General features: G+C 40.3%; 1 protein-coding gene across 1 annotated transcript in view; it reads left to right on the top strand.

The window, feature by feature from the left end:
• The window catches only part of LOC126249751 (protein N-terminal glutamine amidohydrolase), a 73,511-nt gene that overhangs the window by 43,608 nt on the left and 9,377 nt on the right, over window positions 1-20,526 (top strand). Inside the window, exon 3 of the mRNA XM_049951431.1 lies at window positions 10,881-11,026. Within this exon, the coding sequence (XP_049807388.1) occupies window positions 10,881-11,026 (146 nt within the window). The remainder of the gene's footprint in view (window positions 1-10,880; window positions 11,027-20,526) is intronic.

Genomic DNA, 20,526 nt, shown 5'->3' with positions numbered 1-20,526 from the left:
CAACTCATTGAGCAAATTGTTCCTGGGGTCAGGTCCACCAGAATAAATGAGTGCATGGAATTTTATATTTGACCTTCACCCACAAAATCCTTCCCATTCTACTGTATATAGTTTCATAATCAGTTGACTTAAGCACAGGAGTGCATCAATCCTCTGATAGGACAGGTCCTTTCCTGCCATTCTGAGGTGCCTGTATAGTTCTCTCTCTGCCAAATAGGAACTGTTGGTCACCTATTCAGACACTATGCGAGCCAAAGTCAACTGCACCAGTAATGCAGTGCAAGAAATCACTCCCTAGGAGCATGTTAAAAACCTGGATTTTCCCGTGACAGCACCTCTACTGTAAGTGCCAATATTTCTTTATGAATCTTCAAATTAACCTTCTGTGAGCCTACAGGGTTTATTATTTCATTTCCTAACCCACTCAGGTGATGTAATGCTGCCACAAGGCATACCTGTTGCTGAGGTGGGATAATAATTGGTATCAAAAGTATCTTCACTTTCTTCTCACTTAATTCTCATGTCATCACATTTACCATGTTTCCTAATTCTTGATTCCTCACCTGATTAACCTGAGTCAATGGGAGATGGGGGCAGTGGCTACTCTGGCTCCCAATGCGTTTCCTGCATTTTGGTCTCTATTATTACCTTTGCAGCGAACTCTAACACCCTGTAAATTCCTATTTTGCTCATATCGTCATATCGTAGCCTATGACATGCCTGTTACCTATGTCCTATCCCTCTGAAACACTCATACATATGGTATCCCAGTCATCGGCCACAACTACTTGGTGTGCCAGTTACGAAAAAGTGGCGTGCATCAGTCTCACGGCTTCCAGTTGTTGCAGATTGGTTTGCCTCTGCTGTACCACTTCTTGTAAGGTATTAGGAGACACAACTTTTATTTCATTTCCTATTCTAGGATCAATCCTTTTTACAAAGCCATCAGTTGTGGTCACCTATGCCTTGTGCAACTTCTTATTGTGTTAGTGGCATTCTGTCTGCAAATGATTAAAAGGTCTTTGGCAGGTTTTCTTCTTCAGCATGCATAACTTATCCCAATAAAAACTAACACTTGCTTTGTCTTGATGAAACATTACACCAACCCATGTTTAAGCATTTCAGAAGAGGTAGCCTTTCTTAGTGGATTTACTGACTCAACATAGCTCCTGGCATCACCGGACAATTTGTGTGATATTCAATTGAAACTCTCTCCATCATGCACACAAATGATTCGCATCTCTAATATTCTGTAGAAGTGTGTGCACATTTTCATTCAACTTTCTTTAAAACGGAATGTACAAAATTACTCAAGGAAACATAATAGATTAACTGCCATTGCCACAGGTGCTTGTGGGTTTGACACAGTTGCTATAGGGGGATTGGTTTGCATCTTTTTGTCCTCATTAGATGCTTCTGCAGTTGCAACTGCCTGGTTTAAACTTCCTTTCCACTGTTGGCTTTCTGACGTGAGTGCAGCAATTTTCTGTTGCAACAGACTGATCTATATTTGCCTCATTCAGAATACAATTATAATTCCCTTTACAACTAAAGTTCTTGGGCAATGTGCATCTTTTCCCTGAGCTTTATTCCTAACCATTCTTTGTCCTAACCTACATTCTAAAAATTTTCCTGTCTTTTACACAATGAATAGAATAATAAAATAAATAGCATAGTGCCACACTTAAACTACACGAGACAACAAATCACTAATAATTATAATAGACAAATATTGTCAGGCAAATGTTGCCTCAGTGAAAGTGGATGTAGCCAACCTTCATCTCATTACTCTGTTAAGCTCTAAATGAAGCTTCAGCTATCAAGATGGCCTAGAATAACGACAGTTAATCACTCATGGATGTTCTCAGGCTAGGATGAGGATGATGTGGCGGAGCACAGTCAGCTGGCGATACATAATCAACTTGTGACAGTGAGAAACAACCTCATGACTCTCCTTTACAGCAAACAGGCTGGCAGGCAGCTAGCTGTCCTGGTGGTCTGATACATGCATCCACGAGGCGTGCACACCAGATGGGCCCCTGTATGCAGTGTCATACCTGACAAATTCGAACAGCAAACAGCACGTTACTATGCCAAATGGCCTCAACCACATAGAAACAAGAAATGATTACTTCTTGCAGGGCTCACACAAGTGTGCATGACATAGTGAAATCAGAGTGCATTGAAAGGGTGGTGCAAAAGGGCTGTCCAGCATGCTCCTGCATTGTAAAAAAATAGTGTGTTTGGTGTGAATGTATTCTCCTGGGTGTACTTTAGTAGCAAAGAACAAGCTAAAAGGTTACAGGTTTAATCCCACTTCTGACACTGTTGTACAGAATGTCCAAGCTAGGTGTGTGGGTGACAGGATAGGCTGTGACTTCATGAGTAATAAGATGAAGGCATAGTTGACAGCAAAGTGATTTATTGGGAAGAAGGGAAACAGAGTTCCAACATTGGGGCACACATAGCAGAAAACTTCAGTCTCCAAGATCGATCGGACGTGTACAGAGGCCAGTAACAGAGAGAGCAAGCTGCCTCCTAGATCCGCTATATGTAAAACTGGGCCAGTCTGATTGGGAAAAGCTCACTGATGACCTGGGAAGTGCTGCAGAAACAGTGCTGACATCACAGTCAGCACTGGTGGTATGACATGTGGCTCCTTGTCTCCCTTCCCCAGCCTCAGAAGAACCTAAAATATCGATTTAATAATAGTTATACATTGTACTGGAATACAAACTATCCAAGGTCAGGGTGTTAATACTAAAGTACATAGATTAATTGATCGGACACACACCCTTATGAAATAACAATGTAACACAAGGTGTATATGACCCGGTACAACCAGGAGATCCGGGAAAAACTTGGGAATTTTTTCATCTGGGAGAAAACCGGGAAAAACCCGGGAATTTTTTGTTGTTTTAGTTTTCAGTTAAATTTTTGTAATTTTGGCTGGTAAGAATCGATACTCTAACAAAGGATATTACTGTATCCTGCTACTTCAGAATAATACTGCAACAAGAGAACTAGAAAAAAATATCAAAATACAACATAAATTGCATAGGAAATGTGCCATATACAACAACAAAACACAGTGCTCATACAAAGTGTTTGCCAACAGCAAAAAGTGTCAAAGGCTTTAGGAAGATGATGCAATGCTTCATAACAACAAATTGCCTCCGATGAGAGTGACGTCACAACTGTTTGCATTAGATTCGTTTTAGCAGTTACGAGCGGGCTCATGTGCATGCACAATTGAGTGGCGTATGAGTTGTACCTTCTCCCCCTTCTGGCCACAGAAATTTGGCTGTTGGCTGTGTAAGCAGTCGCAGCAAGCAGCTAGATGCAACTGGGAAAAATCTTAGTATTGCCCCGGTTCGGAAATATCGTAGATCTAGGGCTGATGTGCAGAGCAGTCTGAGTTATAGTGGGGAAGTGGGTAGTCTCCACGTGACCCGTGTTTACATTTAGTGATTTTGCTGTTTCCTCTTTGTTTGCTGCTCTTACGTCAAATGAAAACGAAACGGATTTCTGTGGCCGGGAGCTATCAAGTAAATTAATATACATTAACATAATTACGGAAGCCTAATACATGTTATTAGTTTCAGATTTTATTTTATTTCCACTTTTCTGACAGTCATGCGTTAATCGCCTTGTAGAACAAGGCAGTCAGTGTGTTTGAAACGAATTTTAGTTCCATACTATTGCCTAATTTCAACTGCTCGCTGCATTTCAAGTGCACGTTTTCATCTTCTAGCACATATGGCATTATGCCATAATAAAGAATCAAAAATGAGTTAATACAGTACTGGTACTCCAAGAAAATTTACATCCCGAAACCCACACTGAAAAGCTTAATATAAGGATGAGGCCTACTTCATTGGAAATCTGGATATACGAATGTGCTCCTTAAGTGTGCACTTTAAATGTTCCATTTTAGTATGGTTCACGAAATTCCAATGCTCTTGGAGTATCCTCTGATGTCTTGTTTCTTTTATGACATAATGTAAGATCTTTTAATGTATTACACGTACGAACATACGGGCTTCCTGCGTCATAGTAGCTGCCAAAGTGCGGTGGCGCCTGTTATCTGGCGCTCTCTTAAAACTGCTGAAATGAACCTATTTCTAACAGGTCACGGGAAAATATTGGGAATGGTGGTTTGAAAAGCGTTAATTTCAAAGTAATTTCCTTTTATGCAAGTTGAACTATGTGCGAGAATGTACGATGAATTTCTTAAATCACAGAGCGTTTGATGACAATCCATTTAGAAGTATTACTGGTTTACAAAAGCGCATCGCAAGCTCGATTACAATGGTTCGGAAAGTAACATGCGGTGTTTGGTGGAATTTGAATTTATACTTTCGTAATACGAAAATATGCAGTGTACATGTTGCTGCACATCAAAAATCTTTCCAAGAAAGTGTGTTTTCATCCAGGGGAAAGCGTATTTTTATTTGGGAAATCTGGGAATTTTTTTCTTCTCAGCGTATACACCCTGTAACAGTATTTTTCATGGAACCACTGCACAAGCACTTGATGTTACGTTGTTGATGGGACTCGTAGAGACATGCAGCTGGCGCCTGTCAGACTCTTGACATTCATACATACATCAGGTGGCATCCTATTGAGAGTACTTTTTATGTGGATATGAAATGAAACAATCAGGACAAAGAGGCAAAACAGTCATGTCGACACCTGAATCACACAAGGTGGATAGTACGGGGCAGGTGGGTTGCTACAAGGTGCAACATGTTTTATCATTTCAGGAAAAGCAGAGAAGTTCCATTGCACTTTGTCAGGCCTTTCTGGGGCCATTTTAGACTTTTAAAAGACATTGCTAAAAGTCTGCTGAGCAGTTTGGGAAATATCAAAAGTGTAGTCTATGTGAAAGCTCTGCCAACAACACATCTGATGTAAGGCTTGTGTGTGTGTGTGTGTGTGTGTACCTCTACCAGGGGCAAGACAAATTACCACATCCCTAATTAAACTGCCCATGAGTAACCAGCCACGAGCAAATGGAAATTCACGCATCATATTAGAAGAGAAGAGAACAGAAGTTTGTCTAGTAACAAACAACTTCAAGTCATTGACTTAATGTACAGGAGACTCATCAGAACACAAAAACTGGTCTACAGTTTTCCTTATAATATCAGTAATATAATACACTATACTGAATAATTACAAACTTTCAAAAATTAAGTCATAAATACTGTAATTCCTTCAAGATATGAAATTCATGAAACATATGTTTCAGAGTATGGTTTATGATGCAGATTCGAATCGAGCTGCTGTCACATGCATTTTAGTAGGAAAATGTTCTGTCAGTGAAACATAAATGTCAGAAACACGTAACTCTTAGGCTTCAGACAGTGTGACCAGTTTCTGTACGAGGTAACACAACTGGAGGTCGATGGATAGCAGAAACTCTAGCTGCTGTTGTGGCCAGTGCATGTCACTTGTTTTAAGTCTAGTGCAAAATGCTTCTGGTAAATGTCCCGGTTCTCAAATTTGTCATTAAAGGGCTAGAAAGCTGGAATAGCTTGGCCAATTTTATAGACCCCAATTCAGATGTTTACACTGGACACACAATAAATGACACATTGTTCATAAGCATTACTGTTCTTGTGAATTGTCCAGGACTACTGATGAAATAATTGGCAATAGCACAATTTGAATTACTGTGCTGACAAACTTGTAGGGAAGGCTTAGACTTGTCACTTAGCCAAATGATGTTACAGTCAACTGAAGTAGAAATTAACAGAAATAGTAGACAGCATTAAACTCTAATCAGGCTCAGTTAAAATGGAGTCCAAAGAATAACCCATGTTTTGCAGAGTTGCCATCAATATTTCAGTTGACTGTGGAGAGGAATTCTTTATCTAGTGGACAAAAGTGAGACTGGGCCTGCGCCCACTTTTCCTTAAATTGGCTTGCTGATGACATGCTGGCCAGAGACACTGTGTTGGTCTCTGTTCACTGCAATTCTTCCTGTTGGAGGTGTAGTGTGAAGTATCAGCACATCAGCCATTGATACTTCTGACTGCATTACAAGTGTTAAAACTATTTCAAAATACCTGTGTCATTCACAGCAGTAATTGGTACTGAGTATAATATGTGTTCTTGCTACTATAACAAATAAATCAAAAGTAAAACTGCTCATAGTAAATTTACGGATGGGAAAAAGTTTCTTAGAATAAAGCTGTGGCAGCTCTTGTTTCTGGTATAGTGCACCATTCTGGTGGCAGAAATTGTCATTACAGGCAGAGTAAAAAATGGACTACAGTGAAGTTTACCGATATAGAATTGTGACACTGTATCAGTAACTAGACACCAAAACAGTGAAATAGGCAAAAACTGATTTCCAATTTTCTTGGTAGTTCTGTAAGTTACAACTGGATCAAGTGAAATACATGTTTGATATAACAAATGGAATTTTTGACTTACGGTGTGCCACATGGCCAGTATAGGCATTGTGTTTTCAGTTACAACTGTGTTTATAGGAAATAAGAATTGAGAGTAATGTTTGTTGTGGTTACTTCCCAGTGAGGTACTGCATTTGAGACAAGGTTAATTATTGAGTGCAATAAGGTTTTGTGACAGTGAAATGAGTGTGGCTTCAAACACCTCTGTGAAGTTTACTGATGAAACGCAATGAATGTGCTGTTGCAAATAGTCTACCAAATTAAATGCAGAGGCCTAGTTTCCTGAGATATTAACTATTGTTGTAATCTTCTGTAAAAAGAGAGTTGACTGTTGAATATCAAATAGTTATGATATGAGCAAATATATTATTAGTTTAAATGTTAGGAATATTATGAAATTTGTAAATATACCAACATAAGATGAAATGAGTACAATGAGAAAATCGAAGAAATTAGTTTGTATGGAAGCACACTGACAGTCATTCTTCTTGCATGCCTTTTGTGAATGGGACAGAGAAGGGGGAGTGATAATGGTACCAGTAATACCCTCCACCACTCACTGTAAGGTGGCTTGAGAAGTATAAATGCAGATGGAGCCTCAGGAACTTGCACTCTGATTTCTTCTTGCTCCATGTAATAGCGTGTTGACATTTTGTCTTCACTACCAAAATGATTTAGAGTTCCCTGCAACTGTTACAGATATTTCCATCTTCAAATCAATAATGCCAATGTTACAAGAAAACTGTGGAATAGATAAATCACTGGAATAGCAGATGAGGTTTCTAATGTTCTCTAGCAGCCCCTAGTTGCAGATTCTGATTTTAAAATACAACCTTAACCAGATGACTATATAACAAGTTTCACCATGCTAAGCTCTCACTTGGATGTCTTTCTTTCAGACAACATTGTCTGACATTTGCAGGCAGATGACAGATGGTAACCTAATAGCAAGTTATTGTATGTCTTTCAGGACAAGAGATAAATGGCACAGGATCACACCATGAGCGAATTGAAAAGATAATGCCTTTCTCAGTCTTCTTTTGGCATTAGGCTCTCTGTAGCCATGACCAGGGGCAAATAGTGGTAGCATCCCAAAAGTATGTTGTATACCTTGAAGTCTTCACATGGAAGAAGTGGATCGACTGTATGATTAAGTGGGAGAGACACCAGGTCTGGTGTTACAGCTGTCCTAAGTGTGGGAATGAAGGCTTACCCTGTTTTGCATATGCAGTAATCTTATTCTTAGGGGATGAGAAATTATTTTTAACAGAATCAACCACCACTTGGGTGATGTTTGATTGCATCCATAGGTGTCTTAAGGTCTAAGATATTTTATTAGTGTGTGGCCAAGTAAACTCCTCATACTGAAATTAATATGAAAGTCAGTACTAAATGCTCTACACGCAATCTGATGTGCATGCTACATATGCAGACCCTATTGACTGGAGTGTCACGTGGTACTACTCCTTGCCACTGTGTGTCTCCCTCCCACCTGCCTTTTTATGTGCACACCTTTTTAGTTCAGTGAGAAACATACAGATGCAGAGTTCAAATTCATGAAACCAAAGGGACCTTCCTGAGTTATTTGTGGCCATTTCATGCTGATGTTTGCTGACCCTTCTATGAAAACATTTTAATGACATAGCCTGCTCCTGGTACAAGCACAGGTTCCTTAAAAATTTTTGGTTCAGACACAGTATTATCCATTGATAACTTGTTTAAAAGTATGGACAATTTCTAAAATGTAATGAATGCTTTTTATTGAATTGCAGATCATTTGTTGTACACTAGTTAAGAGCAGCAAAATGAAACAACTATATTTTTATGTTCTTACAGATTTATGTCATTAAATATTATTATATTGAAAAGTTTGATAATAGGTGTTATGCAAAACAGACATTGAGATGAAACTTGTGATTTTGGTGAAAAAGTTTCTGAAATTTAGAAAAAATAGATGTGTAGAAATGACTTTCATTTGACATTTGTTTATATTTGTATGCGTGACTCCAGCGTTGTAGTAATTTTATATCATAGGTGATTCTTTTGTCTTTCCAGTGACATAAAATTAAGTTGTAGTTGTTACAAACGAATCGTAGTTTTGTTTCCGAAGTGGCAAAAATATGGAGTCAGCCATAGTAGAATTCACAAAAGTTGTACTTGATGCTCTTGATAAAGATGAATGTGTCACAGGCATATTTTTGGATCTTTCTAAGGCGTTTGATACAGTCGACCAGAAGATTCTGTTAAGTTAGAAGCATTAGGAATAAAAGGGGTAGCTAACAACTGGTCTTGATCATACCTAACAGATAGGGTACAAAGAGTAGAGATAACACATACTTCAAATAGATCCAAACATTTAGTAAAACACTTATCAGAACCAAAACACATTAATATAGGTGTTCCACAAGGTAGCATATTCGGACCAATACTGTTCCTGATATACATCAATGACTTTCCCAGTAGTGTTACTCATGGTAAAAAAATCCTCTTCGCTGAAGACAGCAATATTATAGTCACTGAGAAAACAAGAGAATTCCTTGCCGAGAAAGCAAATGAAGCTCTCTAGGAAGTTTATGATTGGTCAATAAGTAATAGTCACATTGAACATAAAGAAAACTAATGCCATGAATTTCAGTTTGGAAGAGGAAAAATGACAATGAACACAATTTTCAAACTCCAGAAAAGAGCCATAAGAATTACAACCAAAAATAATAGCCGAGCTCATTGTAAAGATCTGTTCAGAACAATGGGGATTTTAACTGCTCCATGTGAATACATTTACCAGTCAGTTGTACACATCAAAAATAACATTGGTAATTACTGCACAAACAGCTCTGTCCATGACCATGCAACAAGAGATAGACTCTACTTACATTTACCAAGAAAAAAATAAAGATAAAACTCAAAACAGCATTTTCTACCAAGGAATAAAACTATACAATAAATTACCAAAAGAGATAAAAGAAATTGCCAAAATATACTTATTTAAAAAGGCAGCTAAAAAGTACCTGTTATGCAATACGTTTTATACATTGAAGGATTACTTAGCTAAAAGAGAGTAGGGGTTTGATAAAAAATGTTATACAAATAAATAATAATAATAATGATGATGATGATGATTACAAAATATCCAACATTCCACATAACACTGTCACTTTTTCTTCTAGAAATACTTACCCCAAGCGATGCATAGCACAATACTAATACGTATTCCTTTTTCTGAGCTCAACATCTCACTCATTATGGAGAGATGCTGACTCAGTTTTCCAGGATAGCAAATGGGAAGTTGCATTATTATTTAATAAGTTATTTCTAAAAAAAAGTATACCAGGAGTAAATCTAATGATTGTCTCTAATCAGAAGTCTGTAAATATATATGTATACGAATTAGCTTATTTTAAATTGATCTAAATTTGTAAATACTTTGATGTGTCCTATATGCTTGTAAAAAGAGATCTATGGATGAATAAAGCTACCACAACTACTACTTTCCTACCAATGTGAAAATGACCCACTGTCCTAAATGGCCTTCTGACTAGTCTTGATAAAATAATCTGGAAAAATTATTTTATCCCTCTATCATTTACTTCCTTACACTTTTTCACAAATGTTTGTGATATGAGGACAACAAGATTTATCCTGTTTAATTTTAAATGAAATTAGTGTGGACCATATTGTAAAAAATAATGTTGTAGTCTGTATTTTGAAACTGCCCATTTTGTTACAATCAGAAAACAATTGAAATTTGAAAAATTAACGGAAATTTCCGTTGGTACTTGGCTGAACATGACAGCAATATTAGAGAGGGAACACTATTTCATAATATTCTGCAAAATTATATTTAGTAGGTCATAAGCTGGCTTTCAGCTTCTCTGGCCACCATCAGGTCACAACTGAATGTTGCAAATGCAGATAAAATGACATGAAAATTACAGATATTATTTGTACAAAAGATACAAAAATGTCATGTACAGTGTTTACAAAGCAAAGTACTAAATTTCTGTGTCACATAGAAACAGTCATGTGTAACTAAAAATGAAAAATAATTTGTAGTTACATTCAACAAAAGAAAAAAAGTAAAGCTGCTTTTACAAGTGTAACCTAATATTCGTATAACTTAAATCAACAGGGGGGGGGGAAAAACTAAATTAAGTTTGTTCATTTAATACTAAGCTAGCATTCTGTGTTAGGTGGCTACTGGCTTTCAGTATTTCTAATAGTGATCTTTCTATTCTTAAAATGTAAAACATCGCAACCTACATCATGTGCGTGGTTTTCTGTGAAAGACATGTGGCAAAAGTTGAAATCTGTGAATGGAAGCAACAAAAGGTTGAACCATTTTAATGGATTTTGAATTAACAGACCTTTAACGATGGAATGCAATGACGTATTTTGATATTTTTTTTATGGCTGTGAGTTTGAAAGTGCTTGATTTATTTAATTTTCCCTGTGTTTCAGGATTATCATGTACTCTTCCTGTACACTCCAGATGACCGTTGTTTGGTATATGATTTAGATTCGGAGTTACCATTTCCGACTTACTTCCACAAATATGTTACAGAAACATTCCGCACAGATCATATTCTTAAGCCTGACTACTTCAGGTATGTTAACCACAAATAATTAGGGAATAAAACAAAAATTACATGTTTTGAGATTGTTGTAAGTTGTTAATTTTATTTTGAGTTTATACATTTGTATCTCGGAAAAAAATTCTCTCAAATATACTTCATTCCGGTACTGATACTCAGTAATATTATTGTATATGTTGTTTGAGGTATACACTTCAGACACACTCGATTTGGATAAAAAGTGTGTACTGAACTTCTGTAGCATAGCATTTTTATGCAGTTGTAGTGTGTAATGCAGTGTGTGAAAAAGGAGCTGCAACAATTCTGTGACTCTTGCTGTGGATGGTAAATTTCAGTGTGTTCTGTTTTTTAATATGCAAATGATTTTCCACAGTGTGAACAACTGACAGGCATAAGTATAAGAGTTGCAGATGTAATTAAAATGCCAAATAAGATATTATAGGAACATTTTATATTACATCTCCTCCAACTCCAATATTCTTTTTATCAAAGTCTTGGTTGTTATATATATAGAGTTATTTAAACTATATAATCATAATGCATTATTAGCAGCTTGTGAGTTTGCTGGGTTGTATAGCTGTGGTCCATGAAACTTTCCCTTTTTAACGTTTCATCCAGAGCTGTGCTGGACATCTCCGGAAGTGCCCCTGGTTCTGCTGGTTCTTGCTGACTAGAGACTGTGGAACCAGGAGCATCTTTGAAGATTTCCAACATAACTCAGAACGAAATGTCAGGAACAAAAACGCTTCATGCACTGCGGCAGTATAACCCGGAAGGTTCACCAGCAGCTAAGATATCTGATCATGAAAGCCTTCAATAAATACTGAGCTTTTATATTGTTTTCTTCATTACCAGGAAATGAATTTGACAAACTGTTTGAATGTAGTGTGATATTACTCAAAGTGATAAATGTGCACACCATGGGTAGTGCAGGAAGATGAAGACAGCACTAACATGTAAAAAAAGGCTGTGTTGTGTCCTACTTGGACTCTGTACACTCTCCAGTAGTAATCTTTGCTTTCTGTCAATCTTTATCCCGCAAGCCACCGTACTGTGCATGGCGGAGGTACCATGTGCCACTACTTGTCATTTCCTTTTCTGTTCCACTCACAAATGGAGCGGTGGAAAAGCGACTGTCCATATGCCTCAGTATGGGCCCTAATTTCTCATATTGTATTGTCAAGGTCCTTATGCACAGTGTACGTTAGCAGCCGTAGAATCGTTCAGCAGTCAGCTTCAAATGCCGGGTCTCTAAATTTTCTCAATTGTGTTTCTCGGAAATAATGTCGCCTTCCCTCCAGAGACTCCCATTTGAGTTCCTGAAACATCTCCGTAACACTTGCATGTTGTTTGAACCTATGGTAACAAATCTAGCAGCCTGCCTCTGAATTGCTTCGATGTCTTCCTTCATTCCGACTTGGTACAGATCCCAAATACTCCAGCAGTATTCAAGAATAGATCACACCAGCAGCCTATATGCGGTCTTGTTTACAGGTAAAAAACTTTTCCCTAAAATTCTCCCAATAAACAGAGATCGATCATTCACCTTCACTACCACAGTTCTCACATGCTCGTTCCACCTCATATCACTTTGCAACATTATGCCCAGATATTTAAACAACTTGACTGTGTCAAGCCAGACACTAGCAATACTGTATCCAAACATTACAGGTTGAGTCGTCCTACTCATCCGAATTAACTTACATTTTTCCACATTTAGGACTAGCTGCCATTCATCACACCAACTGAAATTCTATTGTCTTCTTCTATCTTCCTACAGTCACCCAACTTTTATAATTTACCGTACACCATGGCACCATCAGCAAACAACCACAGATTGCTGCCAACCCTCTCCGCCAAATCAGCATGCTGTGTTCTCTTATTTAAGAAGTCTTCAAGCCACTCTAATATCTCTGAACTCACTCCATATGCTTGTACCTTCATTAACAGCCTGCAGTGGGGCACCATTTCAAATTATTTCCAGAAATGTAGAAGTATGGAATCTGCCTGTTGCCCTTCATCCATAGTTCTCGGTATGTCATGTGAGGAAAGGGCAAGCAGAGTTTTGCACGAGTATTGCTTTCTAAAACCATGCTGGTTGGTGGACATATGCTTCTCGGTCTCAAGAAAGTTTATTATATTTGAACTGAGGATTCTGCAGCTAACAAAAGTTCGGGTTGTTTTTTGTTGTTGCTGTTGTTGTTGTTTTTGTGGTCTACAGTCCAGAGACAGGTCTGTTGCAGTTCTCCATGCTACTCTTTTCTGTGCAAGTTCCTTCATCTCCGAGTAACTACTGCAACCTACATCTTTCTAAATCTGCTTAGTGTATTCGTCCCTTGGTCTTGCTCTGCAATTTGTACCCTCCACGCTTCCTTCCAATACTAAATTGGTGATCCCTTGATGCCTCAGAACATGTCCTACCAACCAATCCCTTCTTCCAGTCAGGTTGCACCACAAGTTTCTCTTCTCACCAGTTCTATTCAGTACTTCCTCATTAGTTACATAATCTATTCTCTTCTTGTCTAAACTATTTATCGTTCATGTTTCACTTCCACACATGACTACATTTCATACAAATACTTTCAGAAAATATTTCCTGACACTTAAATCTATACTCAATGTTAACTAATTTCTCTTCTTCCGAAACACTTTCCTTACCGTTGCCAGTCTACATTTTATATCCTCTCTACTTTGACCATCATCAGTTACGTAGCTCCACAAATAGTAAAACTCATCTACCTTAAGTGTCTCATTTCCAAATCTAGTTCCCTCAGCATTCCCTGATTTTCTTCAACTTCATTCCATTATCCTCGTTTTGCTTTTGTTGATGTTCATCTTATATCCTCCTTTCTAGACGTTGTCCATTCTGTTCATCTGGTCTTCCAGGCTCTTTGCTCTCTCTGTCAGAATTACAATGTCATCAGCAAACCTCAAAGTTTTTATTACTTCACCATTTATTTTAATTCCTACTCCATTTTTTTCTTTTGTTTCCTTTACTGCTTGCTAAATATATAGATTGAACATCAGGGATAGGCTACAACCATGTCTCACTCCTTTGCCAACCACCGATTCCCTTTCATGCCCCTCGACTCTCATAACTGCCATCTGGTTTCTGTACAAATTGTTAATAGCCTTTCGCTTCTTGTATTTGACCCCTGCCACCTTCAGAATTTGAAAGAGAGTATTCAAGTCAGCATTGTCAAAAGTCTTCTCAAAGTCTACGAATGCTAGAAACATAGGTTTGCCTTTCCTTAGTCTTTCTTCTAAGATAAGTCGTAGTGTCAGTATTGCCTCGCGTGTTCCAACATTCCTACAGAATCCAAACTGATCTTCCTCGATTTCGGCTATCAGTTTTTCCATTCGTCTGTAAAGAATTTGTGTTAGTATTTTGCAGCCGTGACTTATTAAACTGATAGTTTGGTAATTTTCACATCTGTCAATACCTGCTTTCTTTGGGATTGGAATTACTTTATTCTTCTTGAAGTCTGAGGGTATTTCTCCTGTCTCGTACATCTTGCTCACCATATGGTAGAGTTTTGTCATGGCAGACTCTCCCAAGGCTGTCAGTAGTTCCAGTGGAATGTTGTCTACTCCAGGGCCTTTTTCGACTTAGGTCTTTCAGTGCTCTGTCACATTCTTCATGCAGTATCATTTCTCCCATTTCATCCTCATCTATGTCCTCGTCCACTTCCATTACATTGCCCTCAAGTACATTGCCCTTGTATAGACCCTCTATATACTCCTTCCACCTTTCTGCTTTCACTTCTTCGCTTAGAACTGGTTTTCGATCTGAGCTCTTGATATTCATACAAGTGGTTCTCTTTTCTCCAAAGGTCTCTTTAATTTTCTTGTAGGCAGTATCTGTCTGACTGCTAGCGATATATGCCTCTACATCCTTACATTTGCCATCTAGCCATCCCTGCTTAGCCATTTCGCACTTACTGTTGTTCTCATTTTTGAGACATTTTTATTTCTTTTGCCTTCTTTATTTACTGTGTTTTTATATTTTCTCCTCTCATCAATTAAATTCATATCTCTTGTGTTACCCAAGGATTTCTACTAACCCTTGTCTTTTTACCTACTTGATCATCTGCTGCTTTCACTATTTCGTCTCTCAAAGCTACCCATTCGTCTTCTACTGTATTACTTTCCTCCATTCTTGTCAATCATTCCCTAATTCTCTCTCTGAAACTCCCTACAACCTCTGGTTCTTTCAGTTTATCCAGGTCCCGTCTCCTTAAATTCCCACCTTTTTGCAGTTGCTTCAGATTTAATCTATAGTTCATAATCAAAATATTGTATTCAGAGTCGACATCTGCCCCTGGAAATGTCTTAACATTTAGAACCTGGTTCCTAAATCTCTGTATGAAACTTTCCAGTGTCTCCAGGCCTCTTCCACGTATACAACCTCCTTTCATGATTCTTAAACCAAATGTTAGCTATGATTAAGTTATGCTCTGTGCAAAAGTCTACCAGGCGGATTCCTCTTTCATTACTTACCCCATTCCATGTTCACCTAGTACTTTTCCTTCTCTTCCTTTCCCTACGATCACATTCCAGTCCCCCATGACTACTAAATTTTTGTCTCCCTTAACTAGGTGAATAATTTCTTGTATTGCAAATTTCTTTATTGAACTGTGGTGGGCCTTTTCCATCCTTTCTCTGCTTACTAGGCACATAACTCTCCAGACCATGATTTACAATCTGCTTTAACTTTGCCCATAATTCCTCTACATCCATCTTACCGGAACTAAGTGATGCCAATTCACTGTCCAAGTGAGATGCTGATAACTGCTTATGTGCTCTATCTAGCAGAAACACTCTCCTAGCCTTCTTGACTGATTTATTAACTTTAGTAATTGTAGTTGCTATAATGACATGATTGCTAATACCCATTTCTATACTGACATTGTCAATAAGGTCCAGTCTGTTTGTAGCTATAATGTCTAAGATATTTCCATTGCATGTGGGCTGCCAAGCTAGCTGATGAAGTCAATTTTCAGAAAACATTTTCAGAAGTATTTCACATGACTGTCTGTCTGTACTGCCACCTGCCCCCTACACACAATGGACCCATAGACATCCCAGTCTATACGTGGCAAGTTAAAGTCGCCTCCAACTAGTATTGCAGGATCTGGGTATTTACACAATGCTGACCGTAGACCTTCTTTGAATGACTCTACAGTTGTCACAGCAGAATCAGGTTGCCAGTAAAAACATCCAACAATTAACTTCATTTCACATGCAACTGTTATACACGACCATGTGACTTTACTGTCACACTAAACTTCGATCTCAGAGCCTTAGCAAAATGTACATATGAAGTGCTAGTTTGAGAAGTTCACTAGCAGTAACATCTACACCCATATTCTTCAAGCTACCATGTGATGTGTGGTGGAGGGCACCCTGTACCACTACTAGCCATTTCCTTTCCTGTTCCACTCACAAATGCAGCAAGGGAAAAACAACTGTGTGTCTGTCTCCATATGATCGCCAATCTTTCTGATCTTATCCTCAAGGCCATTATGGGAAATGTTCATTGCAGCACTAGAATCGTTCTGCAGTCAGCCTCAAATGCCATTCCTCTAAATTTTGTCACTAGTGCTTCTTGAAAAGAATGTCACCCTCCCTTCTGGGATTCCCCATTTGAGTTCCCGAAGCACCTTCATAATGTGTGTGTGTGTGTGTGTGTGTGTGTGTGTGTGTGTGTGTGTGAACGTACTGGTAACAAATATAGCAGCCTGCCTCTGAATTGCTTCGATGTCTTCCCTTAATCTGACCTGGCGCAGATCCCATATACTTGAACAGTACTTAACAGTTTCTCACACAGGTGTCGTATATTCAATCTCCTTTGTAGATGAACCAACCGTTCATAAATTTCTGCCAATACACTGAAGTCGACCATTCAACTTCCCTACTACAATCCTTACATGTTCATTCCATTTCATACTGCTTGCAACGTTGTATGTAGATACTTAATCAAAGTGACTGTAGCAAGCAACAAACTACTAATGCTGTATTCAAACATCATGGGTTTGTTTTTCGTACTCGTACACATTAACTTTCACTTTCCTATATTTAGAACTAGCTAGCACCAACTAAAATTTTGTCTAAGTCATCTTGTACCCTCCTATGGTCACCCAACTGTGGCACATTCCCATACACCACATCATCTTCAACAAACAGCTGCAGAGTGCTGCTTACCCTGTCCACCAGATCATTTATGTATACAGAAATTAACAGCTATCCTATCACACTTCCCTCGGGGCCCCCCTGCGGGTCCGGGGTATTCCTGCCTGTCGTAAGAGGCAACTAAAAGGAGTCCCTCCCCCTCAAGGTGGTAGTTTGCGCCTGCGTCCGGAAACGGACGGTTCAACGACTTAACATTTGTGGTCATTTTGGTTTTTCGCTTATTCTGGTTTCTTCCTTCCTTTGTTTGTTTGTTTGTTTGTTTGTTTCCTTTCTTTGTCCTTCTCCCACTCTCACTGTCTTCCTTACTTTTTACCTTGCCTTCTTGTCCACCTTATGGTCTCCGCCTCGGCGTTTAAGACAGTCTGTCCTTTCTCTCCCTCTCTCCTTTTTTTTCCTATTCTTCTTTCCTCCCTGTGCGTGCCTGAAGGCCGATCCACATGTTCGCGCGCGTAGCCGGTGACGGGGTAAAGTGTAATTCCCCGCCCTGAGTAGACAAGTAGGGCCCGTGCGTACCCCCTGGTAAAGGCCAGGCCCGGGGAGGGGTGATTTCCCGAGCTGACACCTTCCAACCATGCCGATTGGTCCCTCCGTCCGTTTCTCTGGAGGTGTGACCTGAGGTGTAAACATTCACCTAAGGCGGGAGTGCCCTCTGAGAGGGTCCCCACAAGGAAGGAACGCGCCATCGGAGACACTGGCAATCATGGGGGATTCATCCGCAATGGATTTCTCTTCATCTTCTCTCTCGACTTCTGCCCAAAAACGGAAACTTGACCAGCCACCAGTCACAAAAGTACTACCGCCTGCCCCAAAGTTCCTCGTAGTTTCTAGATCTGAGGACGGAAAGGATTTTTCATCTGTCAACCCTTTCGTTATTCAGAAGGGCGTAGGTGCCATAGCCGGACCTGTCAAGTCTTGTACCAGGATGCATAACGGTACCTTGTTTTTGGAAACTGAGAGCGCCTTTCAGGCACAAAAACTCCTTTGGGCCACGCTCCTGTACACGTTCCCTGTCCGGTTGGAGGCTCACCGCACTTTGAATTCGTCGCATGGTGTGGTATCTGCTAGATCACTTGACGGATTGACCGATGAGCAGATTCAGTCTTTCCTCGCTGAGCAGGGCATGACGGCTGTCCATATAGTCATGAACAAGGTTGACAATGACCTTGTCCGACCCGGACACTTTTCTTGACCTTTAATAGTGCTCAGCTGCCGTCGCGCATCAAAACGGGCTATGAGGTTATTTCTGTTTGCCCCTATGTCCCGACACCTACGCGCTGTTACAAGTGTCAGCATTTTAATCACATCCGCCAGTCTTGCTCTAATGCGGCTAAATGCGTCACTTGTGGCAGGGACGCCCTTGAGGGTGACTGTCTACCTCCATCTCCTCATTGCATGAACTGTCAGGGTGACCATGCGGCGTCCTCTCGCGACTGTCCCATCTACAAGGATGAACGCTGTATACAGGAAATTTGGGTCAAAGAGAAAGTGTCCACCTCGGCTGCTCGCAAGCTTTTTCCTAGTAGGAAGCCCACGCTGCTCCCAGCGGGGAAATGCAGTACCATCCTCACCTCTCCTCAGCCTACCAGGGAGGTATCGACGCAGACATGCGATCTGACCTTCAGTGCTACGGTCGTCCGTTTGGCCAGTGCTAAGATCGCCTGGTCAACGTCTCCTCTTCCTCCCATCACCCCTAAGACACAAGCACCTTCATCAGCTTCTGCCAAGACTAAGACCCAGAAGTCAGATGCACAGGCCTTCAAGAAGGAACCATCCCGTGAAGACTCCTTACATACCCTGAACTCCCAGCCTTCGACCAGTACTTCGACTAAACGACCTTCCAAGAAGGCTCATAGGAAGAAAAGTTCTCCTTCTCCACCACAGCATGTTTCGTCTGTGCCCCAGGCCGTCATCCGTTTCGCCTGGCCGCACCATTGGTAGCCGAACATCTGGCCGTTCACCGGCGGAGGAAGCTCCCCCTCCCAACCATCTTAACATGGTGGCCGACAAACCTCTTGAAAAAATGGAAGATGACTCTTCGCCTATTGATAGCAGCAGCAGCGCTCGCTCGAAGCCGGGCCCTCAACGGCCTTCGAGGTGACCCCTTCTTGCTTCTCCTTTTTCTTTTTCTTCTCACGATGGCACTTCTTCATTGGAATATTCATGGCATTCGCTCCAGCCGAGAGGACTTAAAGTTGCTGCTACGCTTGCACTGTCCACTCGTAGTAGCTCTCCAGGAAACGAAGCTACGTCCATGCGATCGTGTTGACTTGGCACACTATACCTCTGTGCATTTTGACCTACCCCATTGGCAGTTATTCCGGCTCATGGAGGGGTTATGTTGCTGGTCTGGGATGATATCTACTATGATCCCATCACATTGCGCACCAATCTGCAGGCAGTTGCAGTCCGAATTACTCTCCCCACTATCACATTTTCCATTTGTACTGTTTACACTCCATCATCATCTGCCGTTATTAGGGCAGACATGATGCAAATTATTGCTCAACTACCTGCACCACTTTTGTTGACTGGAGACTTCAATGCACACCATCCCCTTTGGGGCTCTCCAGCTTCCTGCCCGAGAGGCTCCCTGTTAGCAGACCTTTTCAGCCACCTCCATCTTGTCTGCCTCAATACTGGCGCCCCTACTTTTCTTTCGGACACAACTCACACCTATTCCCATTTAGACCTCTCTATATGTACTACCCAACTTGCACGTCGGTTTGAGTGGTATGCTCTTTCTGATAACGTATTCGAGTGACCACTTCCATTGTGTTATCCATCTCCTGCATCATACCCCATCTCCTTGCTCAACTAGTTGGAACATCTCCAAAGCAGATTGGGGACTTGTCTCTTCCAGGGTGACATTTCAGGATCAAAACTTCGCAAGCTGCGATAGTCAGGTCGCACACCTCACGGAAGTCATTCTCACTGCTGCTGAATATTCCATCCATCATACTACTTCTTCTCCACTTTGCGTACCGGTCCCCTGGTGGACCGCAGCATGTAGAGACGCTATACGTGCTGGTCGACATGCTTTACGCACCTTTAAACGCCACCCTATGATGGCGAATTGTGTTAGTCATAAAGGATTACATGCGCAGTGTCGTCATGTTATTAAAGAAAGCCAGCTGGGCTGCTTTCACAAGCTCCTTCAACAGTTTTAATCCTTCTTCTGTTGTCTGGGGTAGCATGCGCCGGCTATTTTGCACTAAGGTCCACTCACCAGTTTCTGGCTTGACGGTCGCGAGTGACGTGCTTGTGGCCCCTGAGGATGTCTCCAATGCCTTCGGCCGATTTTTTGCAGAGGTTTTGAGCTC

The sequence above is a fragment of the Schistocerca nitens genome, chromosome 3, assembly GCF_023898315.1.
Source record: "Schistocerca nitens isolate TAMUIC-IGC-003100 chromosome 3, iqSchNite1.1, whole genome shotgun sequence".
Classification (NCBI taxonomy): Eukaryota; Metazoa; Arthropoda; class Insecta; order Orthoptera; family Acrididae; genus Schistocerca; species Schistocerca nitens.
This window is presented reverse-complemented; position numbering and strand designations above follow the sequence as displayed.